This window comes from Dermacentor variabilis, chromosome 2, assembly GCF_050947875.1.
Source record: "Dermacentor variabilis isolate Ectoservices chromosome 2, ASM5094787v1, whole genome shotgun sequence".
NCBI lineage: Eukaryota > Metazoa > Arthropoda > Arachnida > Ixodida > Ixodidae > Dermacentor > Dermacentor variabilis.
In genome coordinates, this window is record NC_134569.1 from 119,326,213 (window position 1) to 119,347,439 (window position 21,227).

The 21,227-nt window shown below is 51.7% G+C and overlaps 1 protein-coding gene across 5 annotated transcripts in view; it reads right to left on the reverse strand.

Annotated features, from left to right (window-relative positions):
• Drak (Death-associated protein kinase related) overlaps window positions 1-21,227 on the reverse strand; it is a 260,250-nt gene that overhangs the window by 176,561 nt on the left and 62,462 nt on the right. Inside the window, exons 1-2 of one of the 5 annotated variants that reach the window (XM_075681842.1) lie at window positions 12,651-12,935; window positions 11,828-11,953 (exon numbers count right to left, since the gene is read on the reverse strand). In XM_075681842.1, the coding sequence (XP_075537957.1) occupies window positions 11,828-11,953; window positions 12,651-12,655 (131 nt within the window). In that variant the 5' untranslated portion in view covers window positions 12,656-12,935. Of the gene's footprint in view, window positions 1-11,827; window positions 11,954-12,202; window positions 12,226-12,245; window positions 12,580-12,650; window positions 12,936-21,227 lie in introns of those variants that run through there. The other 4 variants (XM_075681845.1, XM_075681846.1, XM_075681844.1 and 1 more) reach the window with 4 other exon arrangements.

Genomic DNA, 21,227 nt, shown 5'->3' on the forward strand with positions numbered 1-21,227 from the left:
TTGTTTGAATAAAAGAAATCGTCACGCAGTTCCGTGACAAAAGGAAACGTCACGGCACATTTCGCACGCGTCGGAAACGGCGAACAGTGGCCACACGCCACGTACACATCGCGGGAAGTGCGCGAGGCGCGCACATCCGACATTTCGCTTCCGTTTTTTCAAAGTTTCCGCCTCTCAACAACCGGGACGGTGGTGGCGGACACGACGAAAACAAAAGAAACGGCTGAAAGATGAAGAAAACTAAATACACTACGGGCGCCGTCACCCCGAACGGCGAAAGTCGAAAACAAGCCGCACACAACACGCGGCTTGGCGAAAACAAAAGGCACATTTCGCAAGCTTGCACCTATGCGCGGGCGTCCCTGACAGTCCAACAGAACTTTTCCGTAGTCCAAGCTCCCCGTCGAACAAGCGGCAATAACGATCAAAACGCAAAAGACATATAATATTGACTTCGTTTCTTCTATACATTTGTTGCGTGTACGGTTGTTTTGGAGCGTTCCGCGGGCGGCCCAGAGGCTGCCTTTCTACGTGGTATGTGCCAAGAGTTGGGGAAAAAAAGAAAACAAGGCAGAGAGAAAGAAAACAACATTCTGGGCGCCAAACAGAAACAGAAAGCAGCAGCAGCGCCAAAGAAACACCAAACGGCAGGCAGCCTCCTCCGCCCACGCATATTCCGCATCCCGCGCCTGTTTCGAAACGAACAACAAACTCCACAAGCAACCCACGGGCAACAGGCCAAGAGCAACGATAGGACGGGAGGGCTCCAGGCACACGCGCAATATACGCGTCAGCACCAGCGGCGAAACGACCGCCGGTCCGGCCGGCCCGTGCGAGCTTCTTAAAAGGCGCACGCGTGGCGAAGACTGATCTCTCTTTGCTGCGCCGAACGGAAGTCGACCGGACGAAAAAAAGAGCGAGAGAAAGGAAGGAACGAGTTGGCGAGAACTTCGATACACGATCCGCCCACGTGGGCACGCGCAAGAACGCGCGCACGAGCTTCGTTAACGAGAGAGAAGCACGCCTGCCGCATTGAACGCTGGGAAAAATAAGAAGGAAGGAAATTGGCCGTCGATCGAATGAGTTGCGGATGTCGTAAATTTACATAGCGTACGGCGCTTGGTCGCGAAAACCTGGCCGGAGCCATGCCGCTTGGCGCAGGTATACATGGATGGAGAGATTTTAAGATATATTGGCTACGCAGTATACCGGTATATAAAAAAGGGCCGATTCGACAAGTATGAAGAAAAAAAATACGCTTCGCGCCCGATCAAGGACGGCGGAAAGCTATTAATTTTATCTGAATCTGGAAGGACGAGAGCGAGCTTAGAAATGAAGCCGAGCCAAGTAGCGTCGATTTTCTTGTTCGAGTGGTCCGGCACTTATGCGGCATTTCTTACATCACTCGTTGTCACGTGCCCGTTTCAAATGCATAAACGAGGTTCAACACAGAGTTACAAGAAGGGTAAATAGTGTCAATTGAGTGTGGTTTCGGACACCCACGGCCCAATTAACTTCAGGTTCGCCGGAAGGCTGTAGGAGCCTGTGGATTTCCGTTGAAGAAAGCGATCCTGGGCAGCGGCAGTGTGCCTTTCTGGCGGCGATTCGGGGCGAAGGCTCGCATATGACGTCACTTCGCAGACGACTAAAGTGAAGTCGCGTGGTCAGAGCACCCCTGCTGTACCAAACTGGAAATAAGTATACCGAAACGTTTTGCGTAATGGCGTTGTGGCATGGCCGAACGAGCAGCCGTTCAGTAAAGCACCTAGGCGATCACTGAGCGGGGCCATATTCGCCGAGAGACAATGATTCGCGTCGAGGTGGAAAATAGAACGACGCAGAAGGATCACAGAAACATTGCAGAGAAACTTCAGGAGTTTTGCGGCTTCCGCATACCACGCCACACAGTCTAAGAGCGAAAGATAATCGTGCGATGCTGGCACGGACTCTGCGATTAAGGCGACCCGTAGAGATAATATAGTCGTGCCAATTAAGAGCGGTGAACACACGGAGACGCGAGAGACAGACTGTGCAAATTAAAGCTAAAAGAAACTCAAGTCTGTGTACAGGCTCATCAACCAAACTCGGGACAAGTATGCACAGGCTTCGGCGCAAGCAACGCCAACTCAAGGTTTGCGCATAATGCCAAGCCCAACGCGGACACAGAGCTTGTCAACCCAGTCGAACACACCAGTCCGTTCCACGCAGTGCTCAAAACACTGTGCGGGCCAACACTGCACTATGGTCCTCAGAATACTCTAGGGACCACAGCTGCACCGTCTCAACGCGCCGGCACAGCGAAGTGCAGCTAGTCGGCCAGCAAGGAGCTGAACACGCAGCCAACAAGGACACTGCCACCGACAGTGCCAAGAACGAAAAGCATTCGCGATCGCAGAGATTCTATAACTGGCACGCGTGAACGCCCACGGGCATTACAGGTACACAGCGCTGCGTTCTCTTTGCGGCCCTCGAAGAATACATCAAGGCACCGCTCTAAGTAGAAAAAAGAAAAGAAAGAAACAAAGAAAGAAGGTGCGTGTCTGTGTGGTGTGTGCGTGTGTGCGTGGGGGGGGGGGGGGGCTACAACGCAGAAGCAGGCGCGCTGCCATTTCCGCATCACCAAACCGGGGCTCCGCTACCTTCCATCACCGAGAGGCTCGCGAGCAACGCAGAAAGCAGCATTCCGCGCAGACGCCAACCGATCACCACCGAGTGGTAACCCCGACAGGTGTGATAAGCGCGTGCTAAAATGTCTCAACATGTATCCAATGTTTCTCGATGACTGATGATGTGTCAAAGCAACGCATCTCGGGAACTATGAGAGAGGCTGTGTGAGTGTAGGGGGCCTTGGCATTCTTTTTGACCACCTGCGTGGCGTTATTTAAGGTGCATCGAAAGCGAGCCACTGGGAGAGTTTGCCTTCTGCCTCCAATAAAAGGCAGCAGCAGTCGCGATCAGAAGTCGAACCTGAGACCTCGTGCTGCATTATATATATATATATATATATATATATATATATATATATATATATATATATATATATATATATATATATATATATATTTATATATAAAGAGAGAGCTCATACGAGGAGAAAGGGGGTTAAGGACGAAGGTGGTGTTTTTGCATCCACTTGCATTTCCATTCATTTCTTATTTCTTTAATTGAATTAGTATGTACAAGTAATTTCCCCTATGTGGCCCTTGGTGTCATTGCTTGTTGGCTTCTTATATGATTAACACAGATCGGGCCCCTTGGTTAACCCTCTTTCTCCTCGTTTATTTCATAACAAGGTTCTCGAAACCAGCAACATTGATGCTTTCATGCACGTAGCATGTGCGGGTTTGTTCACCAGTTGCCTTCTACCGCAAAGATCACATATGCGTGACGCCTCATATGCCATATGCACAAACCATATGCATCCGCCGTCATGGTTTGTGAGTTGTGGCGCTGGCTAACGTTACTAGGGTTAGTTCTAGTCGTAAAACAAATAAATACCCATGAAAGTAGATGGGAAAACGGTGCCGCGTTAGCTCAACTAGATTTGATCACCCACGTTAGATCACCCGCATCGCACGCGTAATGCGAAGACGTGGGATCGTACCCCACCTGCGACAAGTTTTTTTCATGCACTTGCATTTCCATTCATTTATTATTATTTGTTTAAATCAGTAACTGCAATTTCCTGTATGATGTCAGTTTGTTGGCTTCTTAGGTAAAAAGCAGAAGCAGTCAAAGTGCTGGTGTGTACTGAACACTATGTTTGAAAACTTTTAGGCAAGAAGAGTGCAAGAAGCAGACATAACTGCATTTATTTCCATAATTTCCCATTTCAATTGCCTTTTCTTTTTGCTTAGACAATGCCTACGCCTAGCCACAGCAGCTCCCTCATACAGACTCTGCAAGGCAGGAGGCCGTGGAGGCAAATGCAGGTAAGAGGCAAGAGGCAATAGCACTGGTATCGACATTCATCTAATTTTTTTTTTTTCGTTTAGGCAGCCAGCACACCTCGAACAGCCACCTTGACTGCGGGTGTGTCACCCTAGTCGCCAAGGAAAGCGGCAGGCAATGTGAACAGCCACTTCTCCATGTAAACGATACTCTTTCTCTCGGATGACTCCTACGCCTCGCCACGCCAGCACACTTTTGCACAAAGATGCCGTGGAGGCACGTGCAGGTCAGAGGCAAGAAGCAGTGGCACTGGTGTCGACATTTACCCAATTTCTTTTTCTTACACTGAGGCAGCCAGCACACCTCAACAGCCACCTTGACTGCGGGTGTGTCAGTAGATTCCTGTTGTACATATGTTCATATTAAACTTCAGTAAACTTGAACTTGATAATAAACTTGAAGGCAAATGGGACATTGATGCATTGTATTTTCGAACATTTATTGTACACATACAATATATTACACTTTGCAGTGCTACAGATATATATATGTATATATATACACATATATATATATATACACATATATATATATATATACACATATATATATGTATATATATAGGCAATCTCGAGCTCGCGCCTCCCGGACGACTGGCGATGTGTCTGCAGCGCCAGGCATTGCTCTTCCCTACAATCTATATATAGGAGGATTCTTTTAGCTGCGTACATAAAATGTACAAACTACTGTCTTGCTTGCGAAAATTACATTCGCGTTAGGCAACCTGCGCGCAACTGGCACTGTACGCGTACAATGCGTTGAAATCCGCGAGATAGAAAGGGCCTAGCTCCGTTCTCCGACCTTGAAGAGGAAGCCACGATATCGCCCTCAGCAGTGAAAAAAAAAAAAAGAAAAAAGAAAAAGCCGTAATGCGGGGAAGGTCACGTTACCACGGCAGGACGGTTTGCAACCATCGAAAGTGCGGCACACGCGGTTACGCAAGAGCGGGCCAAATCGAGGAAAGGAGGACAGCGACGACCGTCCCTTTTATTTGCACAGCCATCGAGACGCGGGGTGCTCACGTCTGTCTGCATGCCTTCCTGTCCACTTCGCGATCTCAAGCGTTCAGATCCGTTACGCCGATTTTACCTGTTCATCGCTCTTAATTCTTTCGCTCGCTCACCCAGGTCTAACGGCTGTGTTCACGGTTCCGTGTCGCTTTCGAGGCGACCAGCATTCTTTGGAATGGTCCTTGACCATTCGCGCGTGCGTGATTATAGCGTGGGCACTTCGGGAGAGAGGGAGAGTGATAGACCTTCGGATATAGTGCTTCGGTGTGAAATTACCCGTAATGCCTAAATGCCTCGGCAGCTTTCGTCATTAAAAGAAAAGCACTTTTTTTTCTTTTTCTTTTTTCATTTCACACTTCACCCGCGTAGTAACGCCTTTTCAGTCTGACCCTGGTTTACTTCATCCTTCAAATGTTCTACGCCCAACCCTACTCTCAGTCGTGACATTAATATATCCGAAGCTGATATACACGTAGCAAAACTCGAAAACGTGCGTGCGCACAATTCGAATCTAATAACTACACCTTAGTGGTACAGACTGGTGCACGCGGTCACCAATAATGTGTCGAAGGTCTCTGTCTATCGCCTGTCTTCCTACTCGATTTTTTTTTTCTACGGTACCTTTTTTTTTTTTTTTGGCGCTGAAGCGACTAGGAAACCTCATGAACCTCCCATTCTTGGCGAAAGGCTCCTTGGGCAAGGCCACTTGTTCTCCACGTCATAAAAAGTAGCAGGGGAAAAAAAGACAAGGTGCGACACAAGGGCCGCCTGGGCCAACCGCTGTACTACAGCAGCTGAACGGAACATCGCGCTCGATGGCCACATTTCCCATTTCCATCTCTCGTCTATATGCGGGCAGGTGCATTTGCTATCAGCCTGCGCAAGCTAATGCCATCACCGGATCCTCCCACATTCTGACCGCTTCCCGCTGCAATGCAAGAAGCTAACGACAAAATGCAATCGCTCATGGAAAGCATTAGATGTCGAAAGGCACCAAAGGTACAGAGAACGACCTCCAGTTGTTCGCCGGACGACAGATAATTGTTGCGTGCCCGCGCGTATACGCAGATCATTACGAGGAATGAGAAAGCGTCACCAAATGTAATTAAGTTTCCTTTTCTTTTTGTGAAACTCCACAAACAAGTTCTTCAAACAGGGCGCCCGGTATATACATTGATATGTCAGATTCCCTGATTTTTCAAGGTTTTCTTGACCGTCTTCATAAAGTTCACTGGCGGTGGGCGTTAAAGGCTCAAGGAAAAAAAAAAAGAGAAATGCGGGAGGAGGGGGGATGGAGTTGAGGTTATAACTTGCCAAGTTATTATGCCAGCCCATAATTTTCAGGAACTACTAAAAGTAAACTGCGAATCAGTTGGAATTCACACTCCGATATGAGTGAATAACGCATTCCACGATACTCCAACCACCCGGCCAGGCTCACACTCACAAAACCAGCAGATGACACCGTTATTTGCAGACGCTGGGTTAAGTTAAAAACTCCATTTCCTTCTGCCATAGTCGCCGTAACCATATATACCGTAGGTACCAATTTTCCCGATTCAAAACACCTCGCAGAAAAGTTCCCGTTTATTCACCCAATTTTCCAGAGTTGACAAATTCCCTGAAAATTCCTGGTTTTCCCCGACGGTATATGGATACTGTCAGCATCTGCGATCTCGGATGCCACGCTATGCGGGGCGCTCAGCGTACAGTCAACCGCAAAACTTTACGGGACGCAGGATGTGCCAAGAAGCCGAATTCTCGCGAAGCGTAGTCACACAGCCTCGAATTAAATGTTCCATTACGTAGTAGCCTTCGCCACCGACACAGTGATTCCTTAAAGACGAAGTGTCATGCCTTAACAGCGCAGGAATTCACATTTGAAGGGGAAACCGCATCCCGTAAACTTTTGCTCTTGACTGTACATGGAGTGAGACACGCACGACGAGGCACGAGCTATAGGTGCAGGAGGCCATCGATATCGGTCTCGCGGCGGGCCGCCGCAAGTCATCGTCCTCGCGTCTCACGTCGAGTCAAGAGCCTCACGCACGCTCGCTCATGCGCGCGGCTCGTGTGCACGTGGGCCGGCCCTCTTTTCAAGGCTCGCCATTTCCGTATTGAAGGGCGCGCGGCATCGCGTCGTCAAGTGCCAAGGACCGCGCAGCGTCTCGTATAGCGCTGAGTCAACGAACACGCACTGTTTTCTGAGGAAACAACGCGCACCCGGTCCGCGCGCTCACATATACTGCGGCCCTGCGTTGTTCGCCCGTATAGCCGCTGAGCGCCGGAGCGCGTTGGCTAGAAAAAACACGGCAACCGCAAACGCTCGCTTCCGGTCAGAGCAGCCTCCGATCGTCCACGGAGAGACAGCGCGCGCGAGGTCGACCGCGGAATCGTGCATACACCCGAGACTTCCGAATCCTTGGAGAATGCAACGCGTCCCGGCGACGTCGCCCATTCTGTTTTCTTTCAAGCGAAAGAAGAGAACGAGTCACGGAATCTTCGACCTTCCCAGCGTTCAGCTTCTTCGCCTCTCCCACTTTCTCGCGCGCACGGTCACGTATACACAGGGGCCACCCGGCTCATTGCGCAGAGACTGTCCTACAGCGCGCGCGTGGGAGGGAAGTCAAAGGCTTCTTCTCCGCGGTTCAGGCACGACGGACGACCCCAGGCCTGCCGGAAGTGTACTGCACCCCCCCGTCCCCCCCTCAAGACCCGTGGCCGCAACGGTGTCGTTTTGTTTCTGCTCGGCGCTCCTTTGTTGTTTCCCGTCGAGAAGACGGGGGCCCGCGCGGTCGCGAAGACGTTCGAACAAAGGGAGACGTTTGTTCCCAAGTCCTCGGCCAATGGGCTCGAGCGCTTCCGCAGCTTCTAAATCTCCAGCGCCAGCCATGCCTGCAACGGACGGCGGCGGCGGCGAGAGCAAAGTGTCCCGCAAAGCAAACTGCGCGTAACAATCCGGCAGCGCAAACAGAACGCGCGCGCGCGGGGTAAATTAAATAAGCGCCTTCCATCAGCGCGCTCTAGGAGCCGCCGTGCAGGCCCATTCACGACAGTGCTTTCCCACTGTGCTCGCGAAAATTGGGACTAATGCCAACGAGGCCGGCGGGAGAGCACATAAACGCGCGCGGTCACAAAGAATGGGAGGCAGGCGAACTCGTTCGCGATGCGACAGGAGATTAAGTATTGCGCGTCTCCCGTCAACACCTCTGCGGGCGGGGAAGAAGCTGCACCGGCACCCGGGACTTATAAGCTCCCGCTGCCGTCAGGTGAGCAAAGTTCAGACGAGATGCTCTTTATATAATGCAGATGGTTGCGCAGCGCGCGCGAGGGGGCTTTATGCCCTCATCCGGTTCCTTGTGGCCACAACGTTCTGCAGGACGGAAGGGATTGCGTTATAATCACATCACCGCGTGCACGAAGGGACACGGAGGTGAGAGCGCGAGCGGTCCACTTGGCCCGCAATGTATACTGGTCGAGGCTGCCAAAGTTTTCAACACGGTCGGCGCTGTCTCAACGCCCTACATGTGAGATCAACGCAGGCGGAATTGGGTATAGCGAGCGAGGGAGCCTAGACGTCCCCCTTAACCACCGCTGCGAGAGAGGAGGACATCGAGGCACGCTATGGCTCACACTAAAGTCGCTGAAAAAAAAAAAAAAAAACATCCAGTGACTCTAGCGCACACAGATTGCTCCGCGCCACCTGGAACCGGCGAACGCCGTCCCGATTTTCAGCTCGAGCCGTTGGTGTTAGCCATGGCGATGGAAGGCTTCAAGCCACCCACGCAACAGCTGTATGGAACAAATGTTCAGAGACTGAAGTCGACCCCACAGTGCCGACAAAGCGAACAATATCAGAAGCACATACACAGCCGGATTCGCCCAGCCTTGAGCTATGTTTAAGGGTTTTAAACATTGTCGTTGCTGTCCCACATTTCTCAGGGTTCTATCTAAGAAATGAATCATGCACCATGGATGAAAACAGGGATGTTATTAGCATAGTATTTTGGAGTAAGGGGGCCTCTTCCGCTGTCGAACGCACACATATATCGGTTTCGTCGACATCTCCAGTAAAATTCGCACAGGATTAACACAAGGATACAATTTCCGCGCCGCTGAAATTGGTACATGAATACGGTGTGTTTCTCACTATTGCAGGCGCGCCATAGCGTACTGAAAGCGGCATCGTAAAGGAGCTTGAAAATACGCTTAATCGGTGAACTACTGGACTTAGGCGCATTTCATCGGAGTATGCGTTTGTTTTATTTCCTGCCCCTTCCCAGCCTTGTTTGCAATGTATGTAACTCTTCGGACAAGCCAGAATATTTATTCTCCAACCTAGGCTGATGATGATGATGAGACACGCACACACACCTATTGCGGCAACAAGCCATAACAGTATATACCGCGCACGCAATTCCTTATCCGCGAGAAGTCGGTTGTGGCGAGCTTTGCGCCCCGAGAAATTCCTGCGCTGGCATGCGCATGCGATTTCCAGCCCTCAAAGAGAACGCAACGCATTGCGTCGTCGAGCAGCATGAGGGCTCGACGCAGTTTGTGGCCGCCATAAAAGAAGCCGTCCGCTCGCGGTACTCGTGTCCCCGTTGCCGCGCGTATATCGCGTCCTATAAATGCGGTTTTCTTCCTGCCACTCCACGCTCTCGATAAGCGCGCTGATAGCAGCCCCAAGCAACGACGGCACGTAAGGTCGAGGACGCGCCGAGTCCGTCCGAGTTCCGTTCTTTTTTTATTGTGTGGGCGACGACAGAACAGCAGGAAACCAAGCGGCGGCCAACTTGCGTGGCACACCTTGAGAGAGCGCACGCTGACGCATAACCGATACGCTACTCCGCACCCTCTCAGATACATGCGTCACTAGGCTAACACTCACCGCACATACATATGGAAGCTATACATGCAGATTTGCACGTCGGGAACCTGGCAACTATCGCGTTGGCACGAGACGAACGAGTGTGACCTCCGCAGAAAGCTATAAGGATTCGCCACAAGGAATAGCACCTGTAGGTTGCAAGCCTCTGCTTCTTTAAGTACAGTGTATCGCGGACTAGAAGCCTACGTATATAAGAGCCCGATTATTCTTGCGGACAGGGTGAAATCGAAACTACCGACGCCGCTTCGTTGATAGAGCCTAAAGACATTTTAATATAGTTGATGTTTCATAAACATCAATCATTACTTGTGGGATACCGAGTTTGACATGCTATATAAGCAAGAGCATAATAAAACGTGTTGAAAGGCAGTGCTGTAGCAGCAAGTGCATACAAGTTAAAAGCTGCGTTCCCCCCTCCCTCTTTCTTTTTCTTCCTCGAACTGCCGGCGCAGACACACGCCAAAGCAACCACAAGAAGACAACAAAGGAAACTCACGTAAACAGCAATTCACCGGCCTATCATGAATCACTGCCAGTGAAAACAAGCTCTCGATGCCAATACAACCATGGCCGACTTCCCAACGCTGCCGGCGGCCACCTAAGCGCTTCATCCTCATTTTGGCGAAGCTGGGTTTCTCATGTCGCAAGCAACGCAAGCCATAAACATACTTCCGCTTCTTCGTGGCCGGCATCGGGAATTAAAAGTTTATTTATTCGCAGCGGGGGCCGCCACATCCGGGGCAGTCGGCGCGGACCGCGCTGTTCTTGCGCGGCACAATTGCCGGGGCGAAGAACGGGCAGATTCCGCACAGCCACGACTAACAAGCGTTTATAACGACGCGTTCCACGAACAACTCTTACTTTTTTCTTCCCGCGACACTGGAAACAGCGCGCACAAGCCCGCCGCCTCACGAAGGAAGCGCGTGCACGCGCTCGCACACACAGCTGCGTCAAACGGGGTCGTACGTGACGGCTTCAACTAACACCCAGAGAGCTGCCGCTGCTTACTGCGTATGGGGGAGGGGGGGGGGGGGGAGGCACGCTGAGTAATGCAGCGCGCGCTGTCTGGTTTGGCGAGTTTAGCGCGCTCATCCGTGGAAACCAGCGGTGCGCGCATATATACCTGACGAAAGCGTGACACTCCATGCTGAGCGCGGCAAATTCGGCCTTCTCACGTGAGTGCATACGCATATACACGGAGACATGCGCGCACGCAAACTCGCACGCAACGCACCGTCGATCGAGCCGCAGCGGCGGATGCGTGGGCGAACCCGTTCGCGCTTCGAACACCCCGCTATCGGCCTTGCGCGCGCGACCGACGGAAGGCAGGAGAGCGGGGACGATCGGACAGGGTAGGGAGGAGGGGGAGTAACTATACGCAGCGTAAACGAATGTCGGTCTACGCGCACGTGACGGAAAGATCCCGTCATGTGTCGTTCGCCCGCGTGCGCGCTCTGCGACATGACGCATGGGTCGCCGAGAACACCGCGTGCAATCAATCAGTAGAATAACCGCCGAAGCAAGAAATAGGCGCGTTTCGCTAGGGCGCGCCAACCGTCGGGTCGAAGTGGCAACGACGGGGCCACGTCTCCTTGTGGTGAGACGCCACGCGAAAACGGCGATTTTTATTGCACTAGCGAAGCTCGCAGCGTTGGCGCGGAAATCTTCGGAATCCGTGATGTCTGCTGACGTTGAAACAGCGCACGCGCATTAGTTGCACGTACGCGATTTTACTACGACGCTATTACTTTTGGCTTTAAGGGTGCTTAGGGGGACGAAAGTAAGTGTGACAGTTCCAATGCTGCAATCGAGACCCTAGTACAGACACGAATTCGAATGGGCTAAGACAGTGAAAATCGCCTTCAAAACTTTTTAACAGTAACATTATAGGAATACAGGATGCCTTCTCGTTGCGGACACTAATCGCAGCCAGAAGCAAGGACTATGGGGCACAAAGAAGCGAGCGTATACGCACCTTGCGAAGGGCCGAGGCTCGACGTTGTAGTGGTCAGCGACACTGTCGGTCCTCACGGTGACTTTGACCGGAGCCGTGGCCTCGCTGAGGAAGCCCTGCGGGACGGCGACGCTCTTCTCCATGTCTCTGCGCAATAAAGAAAAGGAAGAGGGAGAGATGCAGTCAGTCACTCTAGAACGCATGAACGAGCGAAAGCCTTGGGAACCACAACGCACTATACTGCGCATAACAGCACACGCACATCTCTAAACATGCAATGCGAACGGGAAGCGGCGAGCGTAAGTAACGCCACGCCACCGTCACAGCAGGCAAGTGTTACGGGCCAGTGAACGTGTAAGCATTGCGTATATATAGAACACCGCCGCTAATGCTCACGTTACGGCAGAATCATTTGTAGTCGACGTTGTATACACCGCACCTTCATAGGCGAACTCCGAACCTGGCGCACGGTGGCAAATCCGAAGGGGTGCACAAACCACTCTTCCCTGAGGGCAGTTCAGTGGTAGATATACACGAAATAAGCGGCAATTTCCTTTTTTTTTTTTTAATACACATCCAACACTTCAGAACATAGGACCAAGCGTCGTGGAACTTCGAACGATAACCGCAGGCAAAAGAGAACGATAACCGCAGGCCGGGAGAATCCGATCGCAATCACGCGCGCGCGCGCACACCGTACACACACTGACATAACGCCAAACGTATGCACTGAAAGCAGCCGTGCGGCGAAAGAAAAGTGACAACACCGACAGCCGGATCATGCCCACGGGACCGTCCGTCTCGTGTTCGCGAGACGTCCGGGACGTGCAGCGAAAACACCTGCCTCATCGGACGCCGCTGCAGCTCAGTAGCTGGAAACGGGAGGAAAAGAAGGGACACTCGGGCGACGTTTATAGGTGGCGGGTAGCGGGTGATGACGGCACGAAGCGTGAATAAGAAACGAAAAAGACCCTTCGAACGTGATTCTGCTGCTCTGCTGCGGGGTCTAGTATACTACGCACACAACACGGGTCTCTACGGGACGTCCTACGCGAGGAAACGCCGGCCGGCCGAGCTCTCCTCCCTAGCTGCCTGCCGCGAGCTGGCTCTCCCCAGAAAAAGAACCGGGCCCCGGCTCGGGCGAGAACTCGGAGGCGCCACTCAAGAAACAAACTAAACAAAATCGCAGCCACTCACTCCCCCCCCCCCCGCCCCCCTTTCCGTCACCACAGGCCGCCTGCAGTCTCTTGAAAGCCAGAGCTGGAGAGAGAGAGAGAGAGAGAGAGAGAGAGAGAGAGAGAGAGAGAGAGAGAGAGAGAGAGAGTGCGTGTGCACTTTGGTCGTAAGCAGCGCCACCACAGCAGAGTATACCCACTTCGGGACCACGGGCGAGGGCCAAGGAGAAGCTGCTGGAACCAACGGGCGCGGTTCGACAGCGCATCGCGGTCTCGAGGCGAACGAATTCGAGCGCTGGAAACAGGACACGACTGAACGCAAAGGATTGCATATACGAAACTACACAATGGGGTTATCTCCAAGCTATTTTGTTACAGGTCAGACAGCAGCAACACGACGAGACGAGGCTTGGCTATCGCCAGTCAAGCTGAAAACAGGTAGCACGTCTGTGGCCACGATTTATCTCCGACCTTCAGGGGGAACCAGAGAGGAAGTGTCCGAGAAATAAGTTACTTTGAAGAATGCAGTGACTGACGTATATCTCCCCATTGTTCAGGTATGAAACCACTGTTAGCAGTAACGCAATAACAAAAGCCCGAGAAATAGATGGTCTCTCTCCCTCTCTCTCTTCTCTCTCTCTCTCTCTCTCGTGGGTGTGTGCAGTTGCATGTGAGAAAGAGCTTGCGAGCGAGCACGCGTGTTTAATAAACCCAGTGAGCAAAACTACACGCCTTGTTCCAGCTCACGAATCACAGCAGGCGTTATCTGGCTACTACGCTAGCGCCACCTATGAAAATTGGTATCGCGCACAAAAAGAATAAGTGAGCCTCTTCCGGTACCTTTCAGACACGGCTTGCGAAGCACCCCTTTGAGGCGATGAGCAAGCACGCGATGCCGGCCGCTAGGGCACCCGTATGCAGAACACAGCAGCAAAACGATGCGGAGGAAAAATAAAGAAAAGGCGATCCGCGACTTCTCGCCGCTAAGAATAGCAGCGTCCGCTGCCCGGGAGGCAAGACGGCCATGCTGAAAGAGAACGGCTTTACAGACACATACACACAGTCGCCTTTCGGGCGTACCGCCATCGGACGCACGTCGCCTCGCCTGTGTGCAGGACTCGACGAGATCGAAAAGCGAAAGGCTATGCAGCGCGGTACACAGAACACGAAACGCTTGGTCATCACGCGAGGGCCTTTGCAGTATCAAGAACCTGAACGAGCATTATCATATATGCTGCATAGGTAGCTAGTGACCTCTAAAAGTCCCAGTTATGCACTTTTGAAACATCGATCGGTCTTTTCTTTTGAACTTGTCTGTCAGGAATTCTCCACATGGTACCTTGGAGTTAGGCATAGAGCAGACCATGCAAATGGAAGGTGCATAGGCGAGTGCGCAGCTTTAGACTTCGACGTGCATTTGCTGCTGCTCGCTCAGCTTCTCTGCACGTGTTCTTGAAGTCACTATATGTCATTTTGACTTCTGCTGCAAAGCTTCATTTAGACTCGCCCCTCTGTGCGCTGCGTGTGATAGATTAATCGTGGGGGTAGACACGTTTACGCGTGTCCTGTGCGTGCAAAGCGCATAGTCAACGAGGAATGCTGTCTAATGGAATGTCTAAGGGATGCGGGTTGTCGCCTAAGGGATATACTGCCGAAAAATGGAGAAAGCATCTTACTCTGCTGGTGCTGCTGCTGTTGCCCGATAATTTGTTGTTGTTGGAGAGATGTCAATGATTCGGAAGACCCACTACATGGTTCGCAAACATCAAACAGAATGTGCCCCCGCCCCCTTCCCTACCCCTCCTTTTTTTTATTTTTGAGAGAAGACGTGACTTGTGCCCCATGCTCATATAAATCTTAAATGTGAAAGCTGACCTCTTAAGCTCGCGTAACGCAGGTGAAGTCTAGTATAAGACCACTTGTCGGTACAAGTTTGAAGAAATTTCATCTTCTTCATCAGCCGCATGCGAAAGATTGGACATTCGCCTCTGAAGCGGCAGGCTGTCGCGAAGAGAGCCGTAAAAATGAAATTACAGGTAGCAAAACAACAACGCACTATATCGAAAGAAGTATACATGCATTAAGACGAAATGCTGAATAAAAATACTATTTTTAAAATAGTATGTAGAGCCATACAATAGCACGAAAACCACACATAATATTTACGTACTTAAAGGTGTGTACAAAAGCAAAATAAATATTTTACGACAATAAAAATAACGCACCATATAATACTGATAATTAAAAATTGAACATTTCGGAGCTAAACGTGTCAACACCACTTCTGATTATGGGGCACGCCATGGTGGGGGACACCGGATTAATTTTGAACAGCTGAGGTTCTTTAAACGGCACCCGATACGCAGTACACGAGCGTCCGCAGGAGGATGGGATTTGAACCCGCGACCTCGTGCTTAGCAGCTGCGCAACGCCAAAGCCACTAAGCCATCACAGCGTGTTTCATAAAGGATTAATCAGGTTACTGTCCATAAAATTTCGCAGTGTGTTTTGAGGGCTAGGCTCTCTTTGTTGGGTCAACGATGAGGGGCCAAGCGGGAATTCCCTCTTCAGTCTACGTTTTCGAGTTTGGCAGAATTGTATTTCTGGGCAGCAATCGCACTTTCAATGTCTTTCTAGTTTCGGCATTCACAACTTTCAAGACTCTTCGCTTGCTGGCGTTAACTTCCTCTGACGAAAAAAAAAAAGAAAACAACGTCAAAATACAGATAAGACATTGCACAAGGTACAGTACAGATTTCTGGAGGAAGAACGCACGTGATTCTGATAGTTCAGCAAATACTTCCGTCGAGATGGCCTTGCTTGAATGCCTGCGCTTATCAGCAAACTATAGGTAGGAGCGTGCTGCACGAATCCAAACACACACACACACACACACACACACACACACACACACACACACACACACACACACACACACACACACACACACACACACACACACACACACACACACACGCTCTTATTTAACATGGGCACTGATAACACAACTACACGTTCCCAGCAGCCTCACGAAAGCGAGTCCTGATATACAATGTTTGCTCCTTCGATGCCCAACGTAGACGCTTGCTGCAGCGCCAGTGCAGACATCAAGACCTCAAGGGAAGATAGCCGAGCAGCATGTATTCTGGGTCGCTCATCGGTGCATATACGCAAGAGCTGGAAAGGATCCAGCAGCAAATAGCCATCACGCGAGGAACGGGAGCGACAACCACCCCCCGAGCCTGTCGCGACAATTCCACCACAAGGCGGAAGCCTTGTGGCGCGGTTGAAGAGCGATCCCTTCCCTGGACGCCCAGCGTACGCGGGCCCCGAGCTGGTTCACCGGCGACCCGCACCCCGAGTGATCGATAGCCCCGGAAGACGCCGGGCTCTGACGCTGACTCCGGCTCACTTCGCGCGCAACGGCTGAGACAGGTGTAGCCCGAAGTGTCGCGTCGTCGCCTGTGCTTTTGACTTTTGCTCTCCTCGCCAGCTTTTGCATCAACTATAGCTAGCTAATAACGGCGTCGAGGGGGCCCCACCGCAACCCTCGACGAACGAGATCGCGACGGATGGCACGTCTCCTGGCTGGACTGAAAAAAGAAAAAAAGCGTGTTGCAGGGCTGGGTGTGTATTTTCCCTTTGGCAAATTAATGCTGCGGAAGCCCGCAAGGTGGAGGAAGGCTCACGAAATGGAAAAAAAAAAAGGAGGGGGGGGGGGGCAATTGTAACCTACCAAACTGTAGCACGAGGCTAAAAACGAAATTCATACAGGTTTCTCAGAAAGGAAGCTTTTCAGTTGAAAAATTCGTCCTGGTCTGGGGATCGAACCGGCACCAACGCCTATCCGGGGCGGTCGCTCTACCATCCGAGTTAACCAGGAGGCTTGCAAATCGCAGAGCGAGTGCGAATTAATCGGCCCTGTGCTTCGAGTTGTGATACGGTCGCGTGAATGACAATTTTCCACTTTATTTATTTTCCCTTGAGTAACATGCACAAAATAGTGATGGTTTACGAGAATAGCTAAGTTCATGTGCTTTTCACACTAGCATGACTGGCCCCCATTCCTTTGAAGTATACCACCATATGGCATATCCCATAAACGGCTCGGACGAGAAAAAAGAAATTAAGTTTTGGGGCTTCACGAAGCAAAACAACGACCTGATTATGCGGCACGTCGTACAAGGGACTCTGCGTTAATCTTGAACACCCGGGATTCTTTAACGTGAACGTAAACCCAAGTACATGGGCGTTTTTGCATTTCAACCCCGTCTAGATGCGGCCACCGCGGTCTGGATCGAACCCGCGACCTCGATTTCGAGCTGAGCAGCGCAATGCCATATCAATTCGCAGGGCGGCTATCACAGCGGCTACTGCTATAAGATTTAACGACTCGTACAACATTACCATTGCATTCAGCTCTGAGAACGCGAGAGCGTTTTACACTGCTCTCGACAAGATGAACCTCAGTAAAGCTTTAATAGCTCTGCTTTGCATCTTAAATAAAAACATTATCCTTTGAAAAGCTGCTAACAGCGTTGCACGTGTGCTCGCAAGCGTACCCGCGTTATTCTCATTCGCTGCAATTCATTCAACTTGCGATCCTTGTGTCCGTCATATTCCGCGGAAAGAGGGAAATCGCCGTGGTCAACCGGCAGCGACTTTCCTCGGCTCTCGCCCTCTGCCTGCAAGAGTGTTGTGTTGTCAGCCCTGTGAGCTGCTTCTCCCATTGTACACAGCGTGAATAAGCAAAAGATTTGGAAGAAGAAACAAAGCTCATTAATTGTTGCCTCATCTTTAGCAGAATGCCAAACATTCAGCTCGTACTGTCAAAGCCTTCCCGGGCGCCGTCGAACGCCGCACCAGACAGATCTAGTACACTAACTGTCCTGCAAGGACTAAAACGAATTAAAGCTTTAAGGCAATACTGTCTTTATCATACGGGTATGCGTCTCGAGGCGCCACATCTCTACACGCCCCAAAGCAAGAGACGCCCTCCTCATTCACGGGGCAGGTGACCTTACGCGGTACCTTCACGTTCCACATCACTTACGTATTTTTTTTTTTCGCGTAGTCACTCTCTGCGAGGCGTATCAAATCGATGTTTCACTTATCTAGGAGGGAGCTCGTTCCGCTTTCCAGCGCCAAAGCAACCGCGACTCGAACAACTCACAGCAGAGGTTAGCGTTGCGTAAGGCGGTGATATGACGCGGAAAAGTTGTGCTCAATCCTGGGCTTCCTGCTCAGCTCATCTTCTGTAATCGCCGCCCGTACCCGACGCGACACCGGAAGCGCGAGAGGAAGGCCGGAAGGCGCTCGTCGACAACGATCCCCGAGTGCCAGGTACGGCACGCTCGGTTTCACTCGCGGAATGCGCGTTTGTGACGCCGCTGCGCAGAGCGGACAGGGTCATCTTCCTGCAGCAAAGTGCGCTGTCAGTTTGGTGACGTAAACAAGGCGATGATAGAAGTGAACGCATACTTTGGTGTTGTCAACACGACGACATTTCGCGCACCTTCATTGTAACACTGAAGACTAAGCGCTATATTGAGGCAGAATATTGGTTGATTGGGTTTAACGTCGTAATGAGATTAAACTGTAGGGTTCAACGTACCGAAAATTGCGCATTTGGTTCCGAGCTAGGGACCAGCACAGTGGGTTACGATTAACGTTGACCCTCTGGGGTTCTTTAACGCGCACCAGAATGAAAGCTCAGCATGAGAGCATGTGGCCGGGAATCGAAACCGCGACCACGTGCTCGGCAGCAGAAAGTCACCTCAATTAGCCCACCGCGACGGGTCAGGGCAGGTGTGTGTGTGTGTGTGTGTGTGTGTGTGTGTGTGTGTGTGTGTGTGTGTGTGTGTGTGTGTGTGTGTGTGTGTGTGTGTGTGTGTGTGTGTGTGTGTGTGTGTGTGTGTGTGTGTGTGTGTGTGTGTGTGTGTGTGTGTGTGTGTGTGTGTGTGTGTGTGTGAGAGAGAGAGAGAGAGAGAGAGAGAGAGAGAGAGAGAGAGAGAGAGAGAGAGAGAGAGAGAGAGAGAGAGAGAGAGAGCAGAAAGGCAGGCAGGTTAAGACTATGCAGCGATAGCAGGCGGTGTTCTTAAAGTTCATGCAGACCCGTACAAAACTCATGAAAGCGAAAAATTGTCGTCCACCTGATTGTTGCACGAAGCTACACAGTTTCTCAGAAAAAAGATTTCTTTAAGCAAAAACAAGCTGAAGGAATCCCAGACCAGGACGACTTTTTCTTCAACTGTTAAGCTTCCTGAGAAACCCGTACGGGCTTTCTTTGTAGCTTCGTGGTGCAGTTGGGTGGATGACAATTTCGCCTTTTTTTCCCCCCCGTTCACGAAGTCTACGTAACGTGTGCCTTCGCCTTCATTCGCGTCATAGCTGCGCGTTACGCCTACAAACTCGACAAAAAAGTCACGCAAAAAACTACAAAGCGGTTAGTGCATACGAGATACACTAAAGATAAAGAACACCACCAAATGCACAGGCATGACGGAAGTGCGCAGCAACTCTAGCGTTTCGGTATGCTTACCTGCTCACCATATACGGCTCATCATGCGCTTCACCATAAAATGCGCCAGAGTTACCGCGTTAGCACGTCGTAAATTTGCGTGCCTGTGTCGTTCCGCGCGTCCGCAGGCCTCGTAAAACGGAGCACCGTTCGCGGCGACTGTCGTCTAGTTCATTACCGCGTCCTTTCCATGCTGACAGCCTTCACTTTCACTCGCACGGAGCCGTCGCACATCAAGATGCACAGCGAAGGCTGCGTGCCTCATGCAAATGGGTGATAAAATAGGGGCAAATAAGATAAAGAATTAAAAAGGTTCGCGGCGCATGTTGGGCCGCTCTACACGCGACGCATCTCAAGGGGGACCCGCCTGACCTTCGCTCCAACGTCCAAAAAAGATGGGGCCCGACGGCTTGTCGCTTCTTCGGTGCGCAGATTCTCGTGTGTGTATATGTATGCATACCTTCCACCACTCGCAAGACAAACCACGGCAGCGGCGACGACGACACGTGTAACGAAAGCCGCGCGTACACATTCAAGGCGTGCCACGAATGCAATTTCGCCAGCAGAGAGAGCGTTACACGGCTCCGGTAAAAGAGCAGTGAAATAAAACCGCGCCGCGCGAACGGCCACAACACGCGAACAACGCCTCATAAACGCAGCGCTTCTCAAATGCCCGAAACAGGTATGAGACAGACACACACGCGCGCGCGCGCGAGGAGGGGGGGGGTCAGCGCTCGGGGTCAACTCAGCCGAGGGCCAAAGTTGGCGAGTTCCGCCTTCACGGCGAGCGCATGCGCGGATCACGCATGCCATATACTCTCTCTCTCTCAAGCAAACACAGCTGGTGCCAGAGGCGTGCAGCTGATGGAAACACAGCCTTCACGGTTGTCCACCCGATTCCCGCAAGGGGAGCAAAAATATCACGCCTGTGTTTGGATCGGACTGCTGGTACGATCTGTTGGGAACTCGGCGCTGACGCCCGTGGTTGTACCTGGGTCGCAAGCCCCAAGGGTAGCGTTGGCCTGGCGGCCTGGGGTACAACTGCAAGCATCCGAAGGTCCCGGCAAAGCATGAGTCGACAGGTAACAACGAAACAACTTGTTTATTTTAACATCGCAAAGAGTTGGCGGTCAGGTTTGACCGAAGTAGAGAGACGGGAGAGCACTTCACTCAACGGAAGAAATCGGAGCCCTCCTCTGGCGTCCGGGGGCAGCTGTTTTTATACTCTCGCAGTTGAGGGCAAGAAGGAACCCCTCAAAAGACGAGCACGTGAATGTACAATGGGCTAATGGTGACGCACACTGTTGTAGCGATGCCGTAGCACCATGTCGTGGCGCTGCGCACGATCTCGTAGCACCTGGTCGTGGCGCTGCGCAGCACACTGTCGTGGCGCTGCCGGTCGGACACAATGACTGTAACGAGAAGATGGTCCCTGCTTTGGCATCGCCTGTTTCGGGCACAATGACTGGAACGAGATCCCTGCTTTGGCATCGCCTGTTTCGGGCCCAATAACTGGAAGGAGATCCCTGCTTTGGCCTCGCCTGTTTCGGGCACAATGACTGGAACGAAATCCCTAGGCGGTCGCATCGCCGCAGACGCGCCTGGAAACACCTGGCGATGAGTGTTGCGGTGACGACGATCGGGCCAAAATGTCCGCCGCCCCGCCGCCGTCGCGCCGGCAAAACCACGTGTCGCAGGCGAAACGCAACAGACCGCCCCGCCGGGG